The 23,657-nt window shown below is 33.8% G+C and overlaps 1 protein-coding gene across 1 annotated transcript in view; it reads left to right on the plus strand.

The window, feature by feature from the left end:
- Nucleotides 1-23,657, plus strand: part of CCDC170 (coiled-coil domain containing 170) — a 93,527-nt gene that overhangs the window by 25,998 nt on the left and 43,872 nt on the right. The window contains exons 4-5 of the mRNA XM_074190056.1: nt 6,951-7,092; nt 9,007-9,192. Coding sequence (XP_074046157.1) covers nt 6,951-7,092; nt 9,007-9,192 — 328 coding nt within the window. The remainder of the gene's footprint in view (nt 1-6,950; nt 7,093-9,006; nt 9,193-23,657) is intronic.

Here is a 23,657-nt window from a genome sequence, read left to right on the forward strand (position 1 = left end):
TTCTAGCTTATCCCCATTATGCATAATGCTTGCTGACGGTTTTGATAGATATTGCTTATCATTTTAAGGAAAATTCCATTTAATCCCTATGCATTCTAGAGTTTTTAAAATATGTGCTATATTTTGTCAAAAACATTTCAGCGTGTATTGAGATAATCATATGATTTCTGTTAGTTTTGTTGTTGATAGGGTCAAACAAGTTAATTGTTTTCCTAATAATGAACCTGCATTCCTGGTATAGATCCTACCCAATCATCGTGTATTATACTAGTGATAACTTGTTATAATCTTTTTGCTAATATTTTATTTAAAATTTTTGCATCAAAATTCATTAGGAAAATTTGACTAAAATTTTCTTTCTCTGTTTCGACTCTTTCTGGTTTAAGTAATAGCACCATATTGGTGTCCTATAAGGAATTTGGTAGAAGTCCTTCACATATTTTTTTTGAATAGTTTATATAGGATTGGAATTAATTGTTCATTAAAAATATAGTCGATTTCCATCTAATCCTAGAGATTTTTTTTAAGGGAGTTCATGGATGGCTTATTCAATTTCTTTTTCTGAAGTGTTTTATGTTTTATTCTCTTTTTCTATGATTTATATTTTTGTAGATATTCCTGTATATCTTAAATCATCAGATTTATTGACATACAGTTGAATAAAACTGGTAATTTGAGTTTCTTCTTTTTTTAAAGTCAAATTAGCCAAGTTTATCATTTTATGTTTTTTTCTATAAAAACAACTTTTAGTTTTATTAATTCCATAGTTTTCTTATTTTCAATTTTATTAATTTCCCTTTTGATTTTCAGAATTTCTAATTTGGTATTCTAATTTAGGGATGTTTAATTTGTTCTTTTTTTCTAGTGTTTTTAGTTTCTCAATTCATTGATCTCTTCTTTCTCTATTTTGTTCATATAAACATTTAAAGATATGAAAGTTTCTCTATTGAGTGCTTTATCCCACAAGTTTTGGTATATTATTTCATTATTGTCTTTGTCTTGGATGATATTATTGATTCTTTCTATGATTTGTTATTTGACCCATTCATTCTTTAAAATTTGATTATTTAGTTTCCAGATAATTTTTGATTCATCTTTCCATGGCTCTTTATTAAATGTAGTTTTTAATTGCATCATGATCTGAAAAGGATCTATTTAATATTTCTGCCTTTCTGCATTTGATTGAAAAGTTTCTATACCCTAATACATGGTCAGTTTTTGTGTAGTACCATTTACCACTGAGGAAAAGATATATTCCTTTCTATCCCCCTTCATTTTTCTCCAGAAGTCTATCATATTTAACATTTCTAACATTTTTATTTATCTCCTTAGCTTCTTTCTTGTTTATTTTGTGATTAGCTTTATCTAGTTTTTTAAGATGTGATTTGCTTTGTTTTATTAGAAAAAACAATACTTAAGCAAGGGCTACAATCATCTGTCAATTATGAATGATTTAGCTTTATCTAGTTATGAGAGGAGGTTGAGATCCTAATGTAATTTTACTATCTATACTTCCTGCAACTAATTTAACTTCTCCTCTAAGGATTTGAATGCTAAACCACTTGGTGTATATAGATTTAGTATTGATATTACATCAGTATCTATGGTTCCTTGTAGGAAGATATAGTTTCTTTCCTTATCCCTTTTAATTAGATCTATTTTTGCTTTTGCTTTGTCTGATATGAGTATTGCCACCCTTAATTTTTTTTCCCAAATGAAGCATAATATATTCTTCTTCAACCTTTTTTACCTTTACTCTGTGCATATCTCTGATTCACATGTGTTTCTTGTAAACATCATATTGTAGGATTCTAGTTTTTAATACACTCTGCTATCGACTTACCTTTTATGGGTGAGTTCATCTCATTCCCACTCACAATTATAATTGCTAACTTTGTATTTTCCTCCATCTTATTCCCCCTCCCCCACACTTGTACTTTTCTTTCTCCTTTCACCCTGTCTTTCCTTACCAGTATTTTTCTTCTGACCACCCCTCAATCTGCCAGCCCTTCAAACAGCCTCCCTCTCTTTTCTGTTCCATTTTCATTTTTACTTCTACCCTTCTTTCTGCCCTCCCCTCTACCAGCCCCTCTTTCCCTTCCCCCTCCTTCCCTTCTTAATTCTCTGTAGGGTAAGATTAATTTATAAACCCAACTTAGTCTATATACTATTCCCATTTTGAGCCAAATCTGATGACAGTAAGATTCAAACAATTCTCAGCCCCTTTCTTCTTTCCTGCTACTGTAATAGGTCCTTTGAACATATTCATGTGATGCAATTAATGCTATTCTCTCTCCCTTTCCTTCTTTTCCCATTACAATTCTTTTTTGTTAATACCTTATTTTTTTATATCATGCATCAAGTATACTCCTAATAGATATGGTTTTTCAGAATTACAAATTATCATCTTCTGTGTATAGATGTAGAGATGCTAGTCTTATTAAATAGCTTTTCTTTTTCATTTCCTGTTTACCTTTTTATGCAACTTTGAATCTTATATTTGAAGATCAGATTTTCTGTTCAGCAATACTCATTTCATCAGGAAAATTTGAGAGTCTCCTATTTTGTTGAAAGTCCATCTTTTCCCCTGAAAGATTATACTGTATTTTGCAGGGTGGTTGATTCTTGGTTATAATCCAAGCCCTCCAGAGTATTCCAGGCCTATGATAGTTCAGTGTTGAAGCTGCCAAGTCCTGGGTAATATTGACTGTGGCTCCTTGAGATTTGAATTTTTTCTTTCCTGCTGCCTGCAGTATTTTCTCCTTAACCTGATAATTCTAGAATTTGGCTACAGTATTCCTTGATGTCTTTATTTTAGAATCCCTTTCAGGAGAGATTTAGTGGATTCTTTCAATGATTATTTTATCCTCTGGTTCTAGGACAATTAGGGCAGTCTTCCTTGATGATTTCTTAAAAGTTGTTGTCTGGGTTCTTTTTTTGATCATAGTTTTCAGGAAGTTCAATAATTCTTACCTTGTCTCACCTGGATCAATTTTTTAGGTCAGTTGTTTTTCCAGTAAGGTTTTTCTTCTATTTTTTCCTTTTTCTTTTTTCTTTTTTGCTTTTGCTGTATTGATGTCTCATAAAGTCATTAACTTCTTGCCCAATTCTAATTTTCAAGCTATTATTTTTCTTCAGTTAGCTTTTGCATCTTCCATCTGGTTGATTCTATTTTTAAAGGAGTTGTTTTCTTTTTCCATTTGCCCAGATGTATTTTGTAAGTAGTTGTTTTCTTTTTCATTTACTCAATTGTATTTTTAAGGAGTTGTTTTCTTTTTTTATTTCCCAGTTCTGTTTTTTTAAAGAGTTGTTTTCTTTGGCCATTTGCTCAATTGTATTTTTAAAGGGGTTATTTTCTTCAGTCAGTTTTTGGGGTTTCCTTTTCTAAGCTATTTATTCTCTTGCATGCCTCTCATTTCTTTTCCCAGTTTTTCTACTTGGTTTTAAAAATCCTTTTTGATTTCTTCCTAGAGGACTATTTCACATAACCTTGGGAACTTCACATAGGGATCTCTTTCCATTGTCCTCTTCTGAGATGATGTTTTGATCTTCTTTTTCATCATAGTAACTTTCCATCGTTAAGGCTTTCTTTGAAATATTTCTTATTCATTTTAGCCTAGTTTGTGGTTTTTTAAGGTAGAGTTCTGCTCCTGAGCCACATGTCAGTATTGTCCAAAGTGTCTTGGACTTGGGTTTGGGTTTGAAGACTAGTTCACCACCCTCTTTCATATCCTGGAGACTCAGGTATTAGTGGCTTCCCCTCTGCACTGGAATTGGTGACCTAGTCTTGCCTTCTGCTAAGGGATTCTTGGGCTTGCAATTTGCCATCTACATTGGGTCTGAAGGCCTCTCAGTTAGCCTACTGTGTCACTGGTCTGCTAAACTGGGACCTAGGGGTTTCAGTTGTTGAACTGGGCTGTGGCTGAAAACCTCCTGCTGCCTTCTCCTATTCTGCCTGAGCTGGTCCTCCACACTGAAGTGGGACAGACCTTTCCTTCCAAGATATCTTAAGCTGAAAGATGCTCTTTTCTCTCTCTCTTTGTGGGTTCTGTCACTACAGAATCCATTTAGAGTCTTCACTATCATTGGTTCTCAAGGAAACTCAGAAGAACTCAGAAAAGTTCCTGGTTTCTCATCTGGTGAAAACTACAATCTTAGAGACTATCTCTAGTGCTATGAATTTAAATGATTTTCTCAGTCACATAGCCATGGCCTGTTTTAAAAAAATATTTTGATAACTATTTCTTTTTTTTATTTTGAACTTAAATTAAAAAGACAACCCCCCCCCCAAATTCCCATTTTAATATCACTTGTTTCCTTCAATATCACTGGATATCTTATATATCTTATTTTATTCATTTAAGAACATGATTTTGAAAGGGATTCATAAGCCCCACCAGACTACCCAAGAAATGCAGTACACAAAAAAGATAAAGAACAAAGAGAAGGGTTCTCTCAGGTAGAATAATATTCTTAGATTTAGTCTTTTCTTTGGTTTATGCTCCATGGGCTATCATGACACTTGTGAGGGAAAACACATACACACATAGACATACACATACATAGAATACAAGTGAATAGGTAACAAACATTGAGGGCATACATCTAGGGAATATCCATGAAAGGACATATATTAAGATCTTGTATGATCAGCACATATATGTGGAAGGCACACACAGGACTGCCTAAGATAACTAACCTATTTGATGATGCAGAAATACTCAACTTCATCTGATCACACATTCTTCTACTATCTGTTGGTTTATGGAGTTTTCATTCAGCTAGACATCTCCTCTGATCTCAGTCACCAATCTTTGCTGCCATCTTCTGTGCTATTTCTCAGGGCTGTGGTGAAGAGCAGATTTGTTGTAAAGCACATCACTATATATTAAAGTGCTATATATTATGATTATTATTATTATTCAGTTCCCCAGGTCTATCTCTTAAGTTCTTGGCCCTCATCAATTAAAGATTTTTTTGTCTCTCCTTGATTAGTTTGTAGCTGTACTTACCTAAGGCAGCCAACAAAAATCATCCAACTACTACCAGGTTAAAACTCTGTGTGTGTGTGTGTGTGTGTGTGTGTGTGTGTGTGTGTGTGTGTGTGTATGTGTGTGTTTAGGTCTGATTCAAGGGAGAATCTGTGTGAATGGTGCCTCCTTGGTGAATTGTCTAGGCCAGCCCAAAAGCCAGGCACTCATGCTTACAGTTTGGCTTCTAGCAGACTGCTGACCACTATTTTCTGAATTCTGAGGGTTACGGGGAGTCTAATACAACTAATAAGCCTTCCATTGACATATATCATCATTTATCATCAAGTCAGAAAACTTGTTTTAATATTGAATCGATTTAGGATTAGATATTTATTACAACTTCCTTTCATTCCATTGTAGTGATCCAGTTCTCTACAACCCAAATCAAGACCTATGCTTCCCTGCTTCCTTGTCCCCTAACCACAACTTTCCCCCTCCTCCTTCCTTCAGGGTTAGATGAAGGTTGGAGGTACTTTGTCCTCACAGTATTTTTGTATATGAATGCTAATGAAGTTGGGCAAGGATAAAAATTAAATGTCTTTCATGCTTTTGGCCCATTTTCAGCCTTTTCTATATATTTCTTCTAGCTTGTTGTGGTTCAGTCATTTCAGTCATGTCCAACTCTGTGTCACCCATTTTGGATTTTCTTGGCAAAGATACTGGAATGGTTTGATATTTCCCTCTTCAGCTTATTTTACAGATGAGGAACCGAGGTAGTTGAGATTAAGTGACTTGCCCAGGTTCACATAGCTAATAAATGTCCGAAGATAAATTTGGACTCATGAAGACTGAGTCTTCCTTACTCCAAGTCATTTATCTACTGCTCCACCTTAATTACCCTTTATTCCAGCTACAAAAGTCTGAATTTTATATGTTATTCCTACCACTGCAAAATATCTGTCTTCCTATAGAAAGAAGCAGCTTCCCCCTTGGCTCCCAAACTACTGTTGTTGCTACTTCAATGAAAACAAAAAGAAAAAAAAATCAGCACACAACATTGAAAATTTTTAAATAGCTTATTTTAAACTGTCTTAAGAGAAGAAGGAATATCTTGGTTCTTATCTTAGTTTCATGAAATCATAGGAAAGTTATTTTATCTATTGAGGCCTTAGCTTTCTTATTTGGATGAGAAGTGTATTCTCCATGGTCTATCATGACATAGTGAGGGTGGTTTCTGAGATCTCTTCCAACTTAAATTTTGCAATTTAGTAATAAAATAAATATTTGTTTATGTGTCAAGCAACTCACTATAATCAGTGCTGGAGATATAATTAAGAAAACGAAAATCCCTACTCTCAAGGAGTTCACAATCTAATATAGTAAGATTGAACCCAAAAGAAACCTGAAAATATGAAGGACAGAGGTTAAAAGGTAGGGGCATGATGATGGTAGAGTGGAAGTCAAGTAGGGCAACTGGTGAAAAATGAAGAGCTGGCTGAGCCTCTTGGCCCTTTTCAAAGGGAGACTTTAGGAAGATTTTTTTGCTTCTTCCTCTAGTCTTCTAGACAGAAATATGGAGGCAAATTTTAGGCTGCTAAGATGAGAAAAAAATGCATTATTTTTAGAGCTTAGAATGTTATAACTGATGGATATTTTAGATACACTTTAAATCTACAGTGCATAACACTGAACTCGAATTCACTACTGATCTTGTGTACACTCATGACTGAATTACTTTTTTTTTTCTGGCTTCAAATTAGTTTGTAACCTTTAGTCAAAACATACAATTTGCTAGTTTAAAAAAAATAGTTCCTATTTCTAGCGGACAATTTTTTTTTTGGCAAAGAGCATTCTTGTTCAAGACTCCATGAGAACATGAACTGGTACATACAGAAATGTTTACATTTCTTAGTTTTGCTTATGAAACATTGCATTCCACTATTGTTAATTTTGATATATTTGTTATTTGCTGATTAGAAAGTGTTTAAAAGAAAATGAAGAAAGCAAGAACCAAGCAACTAAGAAAAGCCGAAAACTTGAGGAATTTTTAATCCAACTCTCTGGCTCCTTAGAAATGGACTTGAATGAAGAGGAATCTCAGGAACATTTAATTTTGAAGGTATTATTTATTGCAAATTTAATAAAGTTTCTTTTTTTTACGAATGATAAAAAATTATATGGGAAGGAAATTGGACTCAAATCAGGAGATCCATCACTAATCAGCTGAGTGAACTTGATTAAGTCACTTTATTTCTTTGGGCCCCATTTTCCTCATATTTTAAATGAGAAAGTTAGAAAATATGATTTTGAAGACCTTTTCTGCTCACTTGACTTTACTGAGATTATATTGACTGCTTAATTGTTTTAAAATATATCTGTAAGTTAGTATGTTAAATCAACAATCTAACAAACAATATACCTTTTAAGTGCTTATATACGTCAAGCACTCTTGATACAAATAAAAAATAATAACAATAGGTACTTACTTTCAAGAAGCTTACATTCTAGTGCAGGAGAGAATATTTAAATGAATAGATATATATATATATATAGGTGTAGAATGTATATTTTGGCTATATGTGTATTTTAAAGTGACAAAGCCTACCCTTCTAGTTAGAAATGAAAACAAAGGCAAAATTGATCTCAGTGACATTGGCTTAATCTTGGATCTTTATAAAAGTAGGAGTATAATAGCTTAAAGTCAGCCTGAACCTTTTATATTAAAAAGAACTAGGCTGCAGGTGTAAAACAAAATATGGTCACTAAAATTAAAATAAAAATTATTTAATTAAAATAAATAATACATGTAGTCTTTTAGGATTTATTTATAAAACTTAAAATAATTTACTTTACACAATATCCCTTGTTAAGAGACTCTAACATTCACTGGGCATTGGAGAAGTGGGATCTTGTTTCAAGTTTTCTTTATCATGGGTCACCATCAGGAATGTAGGTGCTCTACCTGTCCCAACTAGAATATCCTACTTGTCCATGAACAAGGACTAACTGGTTCCATACTTGTCCATTACTTCTATAAAGAAGGGAGAGATATGTTTTTTCTTATTAGGTCAACCTTAATTATTACACCTTCATTATCCTGAGTCAAAAACTCAATGCTTCAAACCATAGTCAAACAAAAAAGATTCCTATAGTGACCATGTTCAAAAATGTATCTCCTGTTCTACAACTTGAATCAAACATTCTTTTGTTAAGTGGTTAGTAACTTTCTTTATCCTTGCCCCTCAGTAAAAATTATGAAGGTCAAAGAAGAGATCAACAGAACTGAATGGAAAAAAGAAAAAAAACCCTTAAATTAATGAATAAAATTAGAAGCTTTTTTTGAAAAAAAAAATGGTTTTTAATTAGTACTTCTTACTGAAATAGTGTACAGAGTTCTAAACCTGGAGTCAGGATGTCCTGAATTCAAATATGGCCTCAGGCACTTACTGTGTTGACTCTGGGCAAATCATTTAACTTCTATCTGCCTCAGTTTTCTCTTTTGTAAAATGGGAATGATAGTAATAACACCTACCTTTCAGGGTTATTGTAAGGATAACTTGAGAAAATATTTGAAAAAAACTTTGCAAACAATAAAGTGCTCTATAAATCCTAGCTTCTGCTTCTGTTTCTTCTTCTACTGCTACTACTAGTATTTCTGTTACTACTACTACTGCTGCTGCTGCTGCTGCTGCAACTACTACAACTAGCACTAGATAATTGCATGCAATCCTCAATTAAAAGTCTTCTTACAAATATTTCACATCCATTCCAACTATTATCATCTCTTACCTCCTTGCATTAAGAGAATTTGTGTACCTCTCATACTGCTGCCAGAGAAAAATAACACTACTATTTCCCTAAGCCTAGTCTTGTATTAATATTAACTTGACTTATTAGTATATCATATCTGCAGAATTTTTGAAAATGTTATCTTTCAGTCCAGTATAGCATTTGTCATTGTGTAGAGATCAGTGCTTGCATAGAAAACAGTGTAAAAAGTTGTTTTTTTTTTTAAATTTATTATTCTCTTCAGGTTAAGGAGCTGCATAAAGAAAACACTTTTAGGAAAGAACAGATTGTTACTCTTGAAGAGACAATAAATGTCCATGAGATGGAGGCAAAAGCCAGCAGACAGACTATTATGCGACTGGTTTCAGAAGTAAACAAAGAGCAGAAAAAAACTGCTTCCTTCATTGAAGAGAAAGAAATGCTGAACAAGGTAAAGTGTGTGTGTGTGTGTGTGTGTGTGTGTGTGTGTGTGTGTGTGTGTGTGTGTGTGTGTGTATGCTCCCACATACACTTACAGGGTTCCCATTTGTAAAGTAGAGTTGTCCAATGCAAATAGGATCATTGTTCTGAGAAGACTGACTGCAATGAGGGGGGAAAAAAAGCAAGCATCTCCTTAGAAGTAGCTTTGCTGAACTGTTTGACCATGATGGAACTGCGGGTACTATTTATTTCTTCCTAATATGTATCATTGAAAAGTAAATGCTTCTGATAAAATATGCCTTTTTTTAGTGATATTATAGAGGAAAAAATACTTAGTTTCAAATATTATCCGAGCAAAAATAAATCATCTCACCTACCTGATTTCTAGTTTGTCTGATCTATTTGAAAATGAGAATTAAATATGTACTGTATTTTAATCTCTTTTATCTTGAAACTTGAATTTTAAAATCTTTGGGACAATAAATTATTTTGTTTAAGCCAGTAACTATATATTATTAAAATGATTCTTTTCTAAAAAAGCAAAAACTCAACTGGATTGAACTTGTGAAGCAATGAAATGATAAAGAGAGAAAATTAAATTGTGAAAGGAGGCCAAATCTAAATATAAATGATTATGGAAAATAAGGAGTACTAGAGGCAATTCTACTCTACTTTTTTAGGTTATATTTCAAAAATCCAGGTAAAGGATAAAGACAGAGGGTATTCATAGGTAAGATGGACTAAACATTAAGGAGATTTTCTTTGATTACCTCCACTTAGAACAGTGATATTCAGTTGAGACAGGATGATCAGTGGTGATCAGAGATTTGGCTATAATAATTCTTTGACAGGTGAAGCTTTTATTAAGAGCTCACTATATTATAGGCATTGTGCTAAGTCAGATACAAATACAAACCATGTAACACAATCTCTGCCATCAAAGAATTTATATTATAGAAGGAAAGGCAAAACCTTAAAGGAAGCTAGAAGTAGGAAGGAGGATACTCACCAATTGGGGTGGTGTGGAACTAGACAAGAACTGACCAGGAAGCTGGAAAGCTGGCAAGATAAAGCAAATGCTTACCTGTCAGAAATGAGAGATGAGAGACCTAGGGGGCAGACCCCAAGTTGTCAGTGGGAAGGAGGTAGAGTTTATTATAAAAGAAGTGCATGGTGGAATAAGCCAGAGAGCATTAGCACTTTCTCTTTTCTTCTTTTTGTAAATTTACAGATAACTAAGATGACTGAGAATTGATGATATTCATGATAACCTCTGAATTGAGCAAGTGTACCTTTTCTATTACACTTGATTCGATTTCTACAAACTAATAAATGTATATATCAACAAATCCAACAAACATAATTCTAATTATTTTCACTTATTAATATAATTAATAACACAGATGTGGAAATATTTGTAAATCTCAGAAAAATCAGGTTTGAATGTGACCCCAAAAGTCAAAAGTGAGGATTCCTGTTCTTTAACCCTTATTTTCTTTTTTCAGCTGAGAATGTTGTTTCATACTTCACCAAAAAAATTGAGATTATTCACCCACAGTTCACTCTTCTCTATTTCTTTTCATTTTGCATACAGACATGTTTTCTTACTACCTACTCTTATCACTCCAGACTCTGCTGAAGAGCTAGCTTTTTGTCTTGCCAAGGCATACCCCATCCTTGATCTTATCCCTCATTCCCTCCTACCATCTCCATAAGATTTCCCCTTTTATAAATCTTTCCCCATTTTCCAATCCTTTCCTTCCTTTCCCCCAGTCTTCTATGTTTCCTTTTTTTACTAGTTTCTTCCTTGCTTCTTGCAAATATGCCTCTTTCCCTCAACCTTACAAAACACTCACTTTTTAAAATTGAAATTTTATTTTATTTTTCTAATTACATGCAATGGTAGTTTTTCAACATTTATCCATTTGCAAATTTATGAGTTCCATATTTTTCTACCAGCCTCCCTTCTCTCCTTCTTCCCCATGGAGGCAAGCAGTTTGGTAAAGTTGTACAAGTACAATCATGTTGAACATATTTATATATTAGTCAAGTTGTGAAAGAGGAATTAGAACCAAGGGGAAAGAAAAAAACATGAGAAAGAAAGGAAAAAACCATAAAAGAAATTTTTAAAAAATGGACATAGTATTTTTTGCTCTGCATTCAGACTCTCTTGTTTTTTGCTCTGGATGTGGATGGCATTGTCCATAGCAGGTCTCTCAGAGTTGTCCTTGATCTCTGAACTGCCAAGAGGAATGCATTCATCATAAATGATCATCTCATTTGTGGTTTTAATGTACAATGTTCTCTTGGTTCTACTCAGCAACAATTCACGTAAGTCTTTCCAATTGCTCATGATTTCTTCTAGAACATTAATACTCCATAACATTCATATACTAGAAGTGTATGTTAAGCCATTCTGCAATTTATGGACATTCCCTCAATTTCCAATTCTTTGCCACTATAAAAAGAACTGCTATAAATATTTTTGAATATGTGAGACTTTTCCTGTTAAAAAGCTCTCACTTGATCTGATCTTTCCTGTTGATTACTGTTTTATACCTTTTCTCTTGCTGCCTCTTTTTCTCTTTTCACTAATATTTGAAACCTTTACAGTCTTGTTTCTTAATTCATCATTCATTTGAACCTGCTTACTCCAAAGTTATCAAAGATCTTTTTGTAGCTAAACCTAATAATCTTTCCTTAGCCTTCATTTTTTTTATCACTTTATAGCCTGTGAAACATTAATATCATCACTTGGATACCCTTTTTAACAAAGGTCCCTTTATGCAAATTATTGCAATTACTTCAAATACTTTGTAGGATTTTTTTTTAAAGAACAAAAGTGCCGTACTTTGTTAGAAGCCTTTTCTGCATCTCTTGAGATAATTGTATGGTTTTGAATGTTTTGATTTTTAATATGATTAATTATGTTGATTGTTTTCCTAATATTGAACCATCCTTGATACTTTGTATAAATCCTACTTGGTCATAATTAGTAATTTCTTCAATTAAATCACTGTAGTCTGACAGGATGTTGTTTAAAATTTTTAAGTTGGTATTCGTTAGTGATATTGACCTATAGTTTTCTTTCTGCGTATCTTTCTCTGATTTAAGTACAGGATCTTATTTGTCTCATAAAAGAATTCTGGTCAGTTACTTTCTCAATTTTTGAGAATAATTTGTGAAGTATAGGAAATAACTGCTCTTTAAAAGTTTGATAGAATTCTCCTCTAAATCCATCAAGACCAGTAATTTTTTCCTTTGATAGTTCCTTTATAGCTAGATGTATTTGATTTTCTGAGATTGGGTCATTTTAGATCTCTACTTGGTCTTCTGATATTTTGGCTATTTTATGTGTTTAAAGGTATTCATTCATTTCTTTTGTGTTCTTAGGGTTGTTAGCTTATAACTGTGCATGATATATTGTGTTTATTCTTTTTATTTCTTCTTGTTTTGCTGTGATTTCATACTCTTTACTTGCTAATTTACTAATCTGATTTTCTGATCTCTTTTTAATCAGATTAATAAAAGTTCATGAATTTTATTAGTTTTTTCCAAAGAACCAACTTTTAAATTTATCAATCAATTCCCAGACTTTTTTTGTTATAAATTTATCTATTTCCCCTTTAATTTTTATATCTCTTCTTTAGTATTTTCTTTAGGTTTGTGTACTTTTTGGCTTTATAATTTTTAAAAATATATTTTCAATTAATCTCCTATTTTTATATATGTTAGTTGTAGATATATATTTTCGCCCCTATAACCTACTTTGCTATGTCCCAGAAATTATGGTATGTGTTTCATCATTACTATTTTCTTCTGCCTAGTTATTCATTGTTCCTATGATTTATGTGTTGACTCACTTGTTATTTAGAATTTCTTTGCAAAATTTGTGCTTATGTCTTTTGTTTGTGGAAAGTGAACCAATTCCCATTTTTATTGTGTTATGGTCTGTAAAGGACAATTTCTCACTTTTTACATTTGTTTATAATATTTGTGCCCTATAGTTTTATAAAAGTTTCTATAATGCTGAGAAATATATATGTGTGTGTGTGTGTGTGTGTGTGTGTGTGTGTGTGTGTGTGTGTGTGTGTGTGAAAATGTTGTAAGTTGTTTATAGTTTCTTTAGTGCATAGTTTCTTCAGGTTCATGTTTTTCTTTTGTTTAATTTTCTTCTAGATTTATCCAAAATATTTAATGAAGGGATATTGAAGTCTCCTATTACTATTGTGTAGCTGTTTATATCTTCCTGTAGTTCAGATAATGTTTTTATTATGAATTTGGAAGTTAAAGCATTTGAAGCATTGAAGTTTATTCTTGATGTTGATTTGTTTTCTTGATTCCTTTCAGTATAATGTAGTTTTCTTATTTATTTCTTTTTACTTTTAAAATGTTTGTTTTTGCATTGTCGAACAGTATGTATTCAATTCTAGCTTTTTTGTATTCAGTTGATACATAGTAAATGTTTTCCCATCCCCAATTTTAACTTGTCTATACATATACATGTATATTTTAAAAAAATATGTTTCTTGTAAGCTACAAATTATATGGTTTTATTTTCTTATTCAATCTATATTCTATTTACTCCATTCAAATTTAAAGTTACGGAATTTAAGATTATATTTTACTGCATCTGCCTCTAATTTTTTTAAGTTTGTAAATATAGTACTATATTTCTTTAGTCATTTTGCCTTAATCATTTTTTTTTAAGGTAGATGTTCCCATTGACTGTCTTCCCTGTGCTCTTGTTTCCTCTTTCATTATTCCTTTCCTTTTTGGATGCTTATTAGTTCCTTATCCCCTCCTGAATTTATCTGTTATATAATTCTTTATCCCCTTTCTCCTCTCTCAGTCTAATAGATTCCCATTTCTTTTCCTCCTGTTCAACTAATCATACTTATAATTTTTAAAAAGTTCATTTTTTCGCACCCCTTTTCAAAAAGTTTTCTCTCATTCTCTTCATTATTCATCCTTTCTTTCTTTCTTTCTGTCTACTCTGGAACTTCATTCTGATTTTCTCTATATTCTTTTTGTAATCAAAATTTCCAAGATATCCTTCTAGTCTCTCTTCTTTGTGCAGGATGGATATCCCATGGATTTTCCTTTTCCAATTGCCACACTTCCCAAACAAATGCCAAATAATCAAGTCAAAGAGGACCCTGATCCATGGTAGGGCCCCTTCCCCACAACATATCTGATTAGGCAGTCTATCACTGATCTATACCCTCTTTTCATTACTTCCCCTCTTCACTCCCCCTCATTTGCCTCAAAATCTCTTCTTTGACTCCATGCTCTATCACTTCTCCATTTTCTAGTTGGCTCTCCATGCGGGGGGGGGGGGGGGGGGGGGAGGCTCCATAGTTGGAGTTCTATTTCTCCCCTCCTAAGTAGACTTTTCAAGCACAAAATCCCTCAAGGTTCCCATTTTCCTTTACAGAACATCTCTCATTGCTCCTTTGCCCCAACCAAAGGAAGACCTCCTTTCTCTTCCTGCCCGCCCCCCAATTTTCAGCCTTCATCCTCCTCTCTCTTTCTGTAGGCTCTTTGTGAAATAACAGGGATCACTTTCTCCTTATTGCTATCCCTTGGTTTTAATCCAGCACATCATATATTCCCCCTATCTTTTTATTCCCCTTTCCCTTTTTTGCACCCACCTATGCTGTAGTGTGCTCCCACAAGATAATTGATTAATTTGTAGAGGGAGGGAGGCTTCAAATTGGTGAGAAGAGAGATTCTGTAAAACACTGCATTAAGAAAGAAAGAGCACCGTTGTCCAGCTGGCACTTGGGACATAATTACCCACCTCCTCACTGTTACCTCCACTGAACTTCCACCTTCACTCCTATCTCCTTGTGTACATTTAGAAAGAAGTTCCTTACTCTCCACTCTCACTCTGTTGCTATTGCTGTCCTTAGCTGCTTCATTTATTCACTGTTCCCTCATGTATCCTCCATCTTCAGTTATGGTTTTCTTTCTAAATGTGTTTCAAGCACCTCTTTATTATTGAGTATTCATCTTTTTTTCCCATAAGCCTAGATTTGCAGGGTAGATCATCCTGAGTTACATCCTGAGTTTCATTAAACTTTAGAATTTATTATTCTATTCCAACCTTTATTTTCTGGTGGGTGAAGAATAGTCTAGCATTATTTGAATTTCATTTCCTTGATGTTTGATGGTCTTTCTTCTGATTGTTATACAACTTGTTTCTGAATTGAATTGGTTAATTTAGCCGCTATGTTTCTTGGAGTTTACAATCTTTTTTTTTTTTTTCCTGGAGTTGATCTATGAATTCTTTCAATTGGTTTCATTTTCTGTGTCCAGAAGTTCTGGACAGTTTTCTTATATTATTTCTTTCATTATGTTAAGGTTTTTTGAAATGTTCTTCTAGGAGATCTATGATCCTTAACTTGTCTCTATGCATCCTGCTTTTGAGGTCAGAATGTTTTTCTTGCATAGTGAGTATGGTTCCTTTGAATGTTATTGTTTTTTGCTTCTCTTCTTTTAGATTGACCTTCATCTCTGTTTATTTGAATTCCCAATCTATTGTTCTCTTTTTATTTTCTTTTGGTGAGATTTGCCATTACAGATTTCCCTTTTTCTTTTAGGCTCATTATTTTGGTTGTGTAGGCCATAAATTTGATTCTTATCTTTTCCATTTCTCTTTTGAATCTCTTAGTAATAGTGTATTGTGATTCTATGTTCTTCTTATATTCCATAAGATCTTCTTTCTCATCAAGTATTTTGTTTTCTTTTTTATTTCCTTTTGTTTTACAAAATTTCTTCACAGAGACCTGAGTTGTTTTTTTTTTTTTTTTAGATTTTTGCAAGGCAATGGGGTTAAATGGCTTGCCCAAGGTCATACACCTAGGTAATTATTAAGTGTCGGGAGGCTGGATTTGAACTCAGGTACTCCTGACTCCAGGGCTGGTGCTCTATCCATTGTGCCTCCTAACTGCCCCGAGACCTGAGAATTTTGCTAGATGTGAAAAATCATATATCTTTTTGTTGTTAATGTTTTCCCTGATGATTTATCTTTTTTCCTTTCTTTTTTTTTTGCAAGGCAATGGGGTTAAGTGACTTTCCCAAGGTCACACAGCTAGGTAATTATTAAGTGTCTGAGGCCAGATTTGAACTCAGGTGCTCCTGACTCCAGGGCCAATGCTCTATCCACTTGATTTGTCTTTTTAATGTTTAAATTCTTTGTTTTCTTTTTGAGATTTTTGATAATTTCATTCTTTTTTTTCCTTCTCTAATGATCCACTATTCACTTTCTGGTTGCACCTCCTCTGATAGTGATTTCCTTAGGGAAGTATCTCAAACTCTTCCTATGGTGGACGAAATTCACTGTTCACTAGTTTCTATTCCAAGTGATTTTGGGGAGGTCAGAACTTGCCCCAGCTCTTTTTTCTCTTAATGCAGTGCTTTACAGAATCTCTCTTCTCACCATTTTGAAGCCTCCCTCCCTCTCCCTTTGCCCAACACACAGTATTCTGTCCTGTCTGGCTCCCTCTGCTCCTAAGCTCTCTGATCTGGTACCAAAAGTTCAGAGAACTGCCATCTGGTGTCATGGGTTTCTCCACTACTGGACTGGCAGTTTAAAGCTTTGCAACACTGATGATATAGGTTTGTTTCCCTCCAATCCCTAACTCCCAGAAGTTCAGTTCTTTGCAGCACTTGTGCTATAGGGTTGTTGGGACATTCTACCACACCTTAAGTAAACGTTTTTATCCTGGACCTGTGTTCTTTATGGCACTAGAAAGACGAATGGGGGGGACCAAGATATTGGAGGGGCTTTGTTGCACGCCTGTGTATCAGGCAGATCCATGGGTCTGTTAGTGTAGCTTCCCTCCTGGTAGTGTGGAAGGTGGAGGAGAGATGCTAAGTTAGCTTAGAGTCAATGAGTATCAGATCATCTTATTTTTTTTTTTAATCTTCTTTTGGGTTCTGGCTTCCCTAGACCTTGAAGACAACTGAAGTTGCTTTAATTCTGGCACATAATTTCTATTTTGGAGAGACTTGAGAGATTGTAGGGATCAGAGAAAATGTCTAGTCCTCTGTCTTGTTACTCATATGACCCAGGATTCCTAGGACAGTCTTTCAATTGATCTCAAGTTTCTCCCTGCTTCAATCCATCCTCCATCCAGTTACTGAAGTGATATTTCTATAGTGTAGTAATAACCTCCTTCCACCTCCTTGGTAGATGCCAGACATTCTCTATTACTTTCTGGATCAGATATAAAGTTCTCTATTTCATATTTAAAGTCCTTTATCATATGCCCTCTTCTCACCTTTCCAGCTTTCTTTTATTTTATTCTCTTTCATGTAATCTCTGATCTGACTCTACTGACTGACTTGACACTCCTCATATGTGATGCTTCTTGTCCTGACTCTGTCTTTCATTGACTGTTCTTCATTGTTTAGAACTCTTTCCTTCCTCATCTCTTCCTCTTTGCTTCCCCAACTTCCTTTAAAACAACTCAAATCTTACCTTTTGGCAGAGGTTGTTCCTTCCACCCTTTCTTCCCCCCAGTGCCTCTACTCTTAGATTAGCTTTTATCTACTCTGTATATACTTTTTACCTACCTAGATATTCACATATTATCTCTCCCATTAGAATGTAACTCATTAAAGGTAGGAATCATGTTTTTTTTTCCTTTATTATGTGCCTAACACATAGTAAACAATAAATACTTGTTGAATGATTGTTCTGATTTTCACAAAGTGTGAAAATACCTCAAAGAAGGGCTCCAACACAATGGATTTTTGGGAGAACATGAAAGGAATCCCACAGGGTGAGAAGGTTGGATGAACTTTGATCTGCACCCACAAAAGGAATAGACATGACTATAGATTCATTTAATGAAAGAATGAATGAATACGTATATGTATATGTATGTATGAAAAAGCATTTATAAAGTTCAAGGGACTGTGTTATACACTAGTAATAGCAATTTAAAAGTTTGACAGTTCCTGACCTCAAGGAGTTTGCATTCTAATAAAGTAAAACAACAAATATAAGATGGTAGGAAGAGGTTCAAGGCAGTAGGCAGATGAAAAGATGATCTGTTTGGATAATTGGATAAAATAAGGTGAATGGAATATGGTCTGGGGTCTTTTGTCTGCTTGACATAGTGGAGTAGGTAAATTTATATTCATTCACTCACCAGTAAAGCCAGTTTCATCCTAAGGCAGCAGTTTGCAGATGAGTGGATTAATTTTTCTAGGGACCAGATATTTGGATTCTGGGTTTTTTCTACAGAGATCTAAACATAGGATGGAAACATCAGGCACGTGACAGATAAATGTATTGTAAGGGGGAAGCTTAGTTTGATGTTTTGAGACCCAGGACCAGCTAGATATAGAGGATTAAGTAAATTTGTGCTCACTTGGTCACCAAATGGGATGTCTAAGCCCTAAAGTCCATTAAGAGTACTCTGCTTTTGTGTATTTTTTAAGTCTCACAGGGGGACATATGACATATGACATATACACAACTGATGCTTAGTATGGACAGCATGAGAAGCAGTGTGGTATGATGAAAAGAATGCTGGGCTTGAAATTAGGAGAGCTTGAACTCTTCTGCCTCTCACACTTACAACTGCCTGTGTGACTTTTGTAAGACATTTGATTTCTCTGACCCTCAGATTTCTCATCTGTACAATGGGGTAATAAAGAATAAAAAGAAAAAAGAGTAGTTTAGCAAGGTGAACCAATACATCAATAGTATATATGATATTCCACATCTATAGCTCCCACAACTCTGCCAAAAAAAGGAGATTGGTATATTCTCTTACCTATTCTTCAGTCATACCTGGTCATTATAATATATGGTATAGTTTTGATTTATTGCTATTTTTCTTCCCATTTACTTTGTATACATTGCTTCTGTTTACTTCACCTAAATCTTCTTTTGCTTTTCTACATTCTTGATATTCGTTATTTCTTATGATACAGGAACATTTCATTTATGGATCCTAATATGTAAGCACTTAATTGTTTTGAATTATTTGCCAATACAAAAAAAAAGAAATTTTAGTATAAATAGGACTTTCTTTTTAATGTTTAGCCTTCTCTGGGCATATTACTGGTGAGGGGATCTTTGGATCAAAGAATGTTGACATTTTAATCATTATCGTAGTATAATTTCAGATGGCTTTCTATCATTCCTGGATAAATTCATAGATCCACAAATTTACCGCCATTCTAACATTGACTATTCCTATCTTTTTGTTATTATTTTTATTCTTTTAAAAGTAGAAGTTGCTTCTTAATCTGAAGTGAGAAAAATTTTTTGTTATGTTATTTTTTCCAATTACATGAAAAGATAGTTTTCAATATTCATCTTTTATAATCTTTTGAGTTCCATATTTTTCTACCACTCTCCTTTCTTTCCCCCCTCCCAATGGCAGTGGGTAATCTGATATAAGTTGTACATGTATAATCATGTTTGACTAATATTTCCATATTAATTTTGTTGTGATAGAAGGATCAGAACTAAAGAGGAAAAAATATCAAAATCATTTTAAAAAATGAAATTGTATGCTTGTTTGCATTCAGACTCTATAGTTTTTACTCTAGATGTGAATGGCATTTTCCATCAAAGTCTTTTAGGATTGTCCTTTATTGTTGAACTTCTAGGAGGAGCTGAGTCCATCATAGTTGATCTACTATGTGACTTTTAATGTATACATAACACATGGTTGCTCTCATGTGGCTCTAATCCAACCCTGTTGATTTTTGTCAGGTGTTTTCAGTAACATCATTCAATATTCAATTAAAATTAAGTACAATAAATCTTTGATTTCATTAGTGTGTATATTCCTTATAATGATAGAGATTGCTTCTCATTATATCTTCTCATTCTGTCAACGATCTTGTTCATGTCTTACTGTGAATATTCCATAGTTTGTCCTTCCAATATGGTTTTTCTTCTGGAGCTCTTGATCTTGTATGGATACCAGGGGATTCCTTGGTATGACTAACTTGCCTCCTTTTTTTTTTTTAAGGTTTTTGCAAGGCAAAAGGGGTTAAGTGGCCCCAAGGCCACACAGCTAGGTAATTATTAAGTGTCTGAGACCAGATTTGAACCCAGGTACTCCTGACTCCAGGGCTGGTGCTTTATCCACTACACCACGTAGCCACCCCTTTGCCTCCTTTTCTAACCATGCATTTATCTGTTTAAAAAAACATCCTTTATACTGCTCCAGTCATTCTCAATGCCTCAAGGACAAAATACCTATGCCTCAATTTGGCATTTAAAAGTCTTTACAATCTGGTTCTTGCCTACTTTTTCACGTTTCATGTACTCCACAGTTCAGTTAAACTGACCTATTTACTTGTTCACCATACATAATTTTCTATCTCCAGTGTTTGTGCCTTTGCATAGGCTGACCCTATGCTTGGCATACCTTTCCTCCTTATCTCTGCCAAAGGGAATTTCTATTTTTCCTTCAAGGCTCGGCTCATCCCCATCCCCTTTCTTTTGCTTTCCCTATTGAAAATTACTTAGTTTTACTTTGCATCTGTTATCTGTTCTGCTTCCCTCATATAGAGGCTGAGGGCCAGAACTGCTTTCTCTGGCCAATAGTAGTCAATTAATAAGTGCTTGTCAAATAAATGAATAAATAACTATGTCTCCCATGCAATTCTTTTGTACTAACATGTTGTAGATTCTCTCTTGCCCTTTAGGTGATGCATAACTTTAATTCTTCAAAAAACTGTATTTTATGACTCATAGTCATAAAGCAGCAACAGAAGAATATTGATGTTAAAAAGAAGGCTCTTTGCTTTTGGAAGAAACTAAACAGGGTTAACAGAATCACTACATAATTTCCCTAGGAAGATCCAACTACCTTTTTTCTTTCACTTTAATTCTGGACCTAGAATGTCTTCCAAATGCAGCTCCTATCTAAGATACATGTACTAATGAACCAGCTTGATGAAGTGGTTACTTATTATGATCTGTCCTTCTCATCCATTTGATTTTTCCCATGTGGATAGTTAGGGCCAATTCTTTTGAACAATTACTAATTTCATTAAGTAAGTTCTGAAATGTCAGCAATCCCTAGATATTTAACAAGTTTTGTATTTGTGCAGCTGTTAGATGATAGAAATCTGGTTCTGACCAGTTTGGCTTTTTTAAATACTCATTCAGTACAACAAACACAGGAACTAGCCCCCAGTCAATGAATAACATTTAATTATTCTTATTGTTATTTATTAAGTTATTCTCACTGTCAGATTTGGAAATATTCCATACCACATAATAAACATGCAATTGTGAAGACCAGCTTGCATGAACTGAGTCCTAAAGAGTGTTGCAATAACTCACTTTCCAAAAATCAGAACTTTATCCCCTTTCCTTTCAGTGCTTTGCTCAGACTACAACAAATATATTTTTCTTCTGAATGAGTTTAAGCTAATGAAGTTTCTGTCAAAATATAAATTAAAATTTTTTGCAAGCGTCTAGAAACATGTTTTATAATAAAGTACTCCTTCATTCAGAGAGTTAAAACTGTAACAAAAAGTACAATAAAAAATTTTGTTGACCTATAAATGTTCATAAGGAGAGTGTTCAGAAGTGAATGTTCTGCTTTTAAGATAGAAAAAGTTTCTTTATAAGCTAAGAATTGTGATTGTTGCAGCAAAAGCAACCATAGAAACAATTTCATACCTCTGGTTTTTCAAAGCTATTTAAAAAAAAAGCTTCAGTAGTTATAATAAAAGCATTTTGAAAATAACTATTAGAGACAATATATTACAAATATAAAAAACTTCTCTTTCTTGTTTTAATCATAACTTAAAACTGAGAAAATATTTTACTTCATATAGGATCTATACATGTTTCTATAAATTCTAGAGGTCAGGATTAGTGGATTAGAAAGTTAGATAGCTTTGATTTCAAACATATCCCTGTCAGTCATATTATTTCTTAATTCTTTCTAGCTGTTGTCTATCTTCACTGAGGATGGAAGAAAAGATTGTGGATGTGAACTACATTTTAAGAGCCTAGATGAGGCATATGGAAGAATTTTTTCTGGAAGTTATTTAGATATTTAGGTAATAGAACTGGTTAGCAATGGAGGTTTAAGAATTTCTTTCTTTACTGACAATATTTCCTGTAATTTTAAAATATTCTAGATCATTACTCCAGAAACTATTTATTTCTGCATAGGGATTATTCTGCAATTGGGATTTACTTACCTCAGGTAAATAGTGGCACCTGAGATATGACCTCACATAGCTATGGTTAAAAGTATGGTTTTCCATTTAGTTATTATTTAAAAACTAGAATTTATTAAAACACAGAAATCTGATAGATCTTTTCCCCATCACCTGTCTTGTTTCCCTGCCTCCCATTCTCCAGCCAAAGTGCTCAGGGCTCCTTTCTATAGACATTGCTTTCACTGCCAAAACTTACCTCCTAATAATTTGCCTAGAGTTTGCTTCTCCCAAGGACCTACAAAAGGACATCTGGACCTGCATCTTGCCTTGGGAACCTTTAAATGTACACACTGTCCTATTTGTTGATCTTAACAATGGGGAAAGATGTGGTCAACTGATTTTCTATGGTATATAGTCATTCATATTTCAAGGACATACTTTAATTCCATAGCATATCCAAATTTCTGTAATAATGATCCATGTTATATTAGGGTTGTATTTGATTTTTAAAATCTTTAAAATGTAATGTAATGAATTTATAAATAAATCACATTTATATATAAAAATTACCTAGAGCAGTGTTCTTCAAAGTAGGTGCTGTGACTTTTCTTCAAGTGTTAGCATGCCCTGACCCCCAAGGGGGTGCATAATAATAGTAATTGTTATTATTATTATTATTAATAGCTATTTTTTAAACATAACAATGAAAGACTTTCAGAGATTCACATATTAGTTCATTTAATCCTCACAACAACCCAGTGAAGCAGGTGCTTATTATTAGTGTGTGATTATTTGTAGAGTAGGAAGTTGTGTTTTATTTCACTCTCTCCAGAATATCCCCTTATGGGTTTATCTCCAGCATAACTACTTGATCCTCATTTTCCATTATAAAACTTAATATTCTATGTACCACTGGCCTCCCAGTTTCAGACACTGATTCCTCAAGGAAGTGGTTCTTATCTACTTATCACCCAGGGATATTTATCTTTGTATATGTATGTACATACATACCCACAAACATACATGCCTAATAGATACACATATATAGAAAAGTATTTAATAAGTACTTACTACCTGTCAGGCAATGCCAAGGAAGATGAGATAACTCTTTCTCTTAAGGAACTAATCACATTCTAGTGAAGGTAACTAATATATATTTCTAAATCATAGTTCTGACCCTGCCACTCCTCACTGGGTAGAGAGAGAGACCATAATAGCCAGGAAAATGTGTGTGAAGTGACTGGCTCTTAGTTTTCTCTTATTTTCTTCCCTTTGTGAAAAGTGAGGTCTACTGGGAAAGGAGATAGAAAT

This window comes from Macrotis lagotis, chromosome 5, assembly GCF_037893015.1.
Source record: "Macrotis lagotis isolate mMagLag1 chromosome 5, bilby.v1.9.chrom.fasta, whole genome shotgun sequence".
Taxonomy (NCBI): domain Eukaryota; kingdom Metazoa; phylum Chordata; class Mammalia; order Peramelemorphia; family Peramelidae; genus Macrotis; species Macrotis lagotis.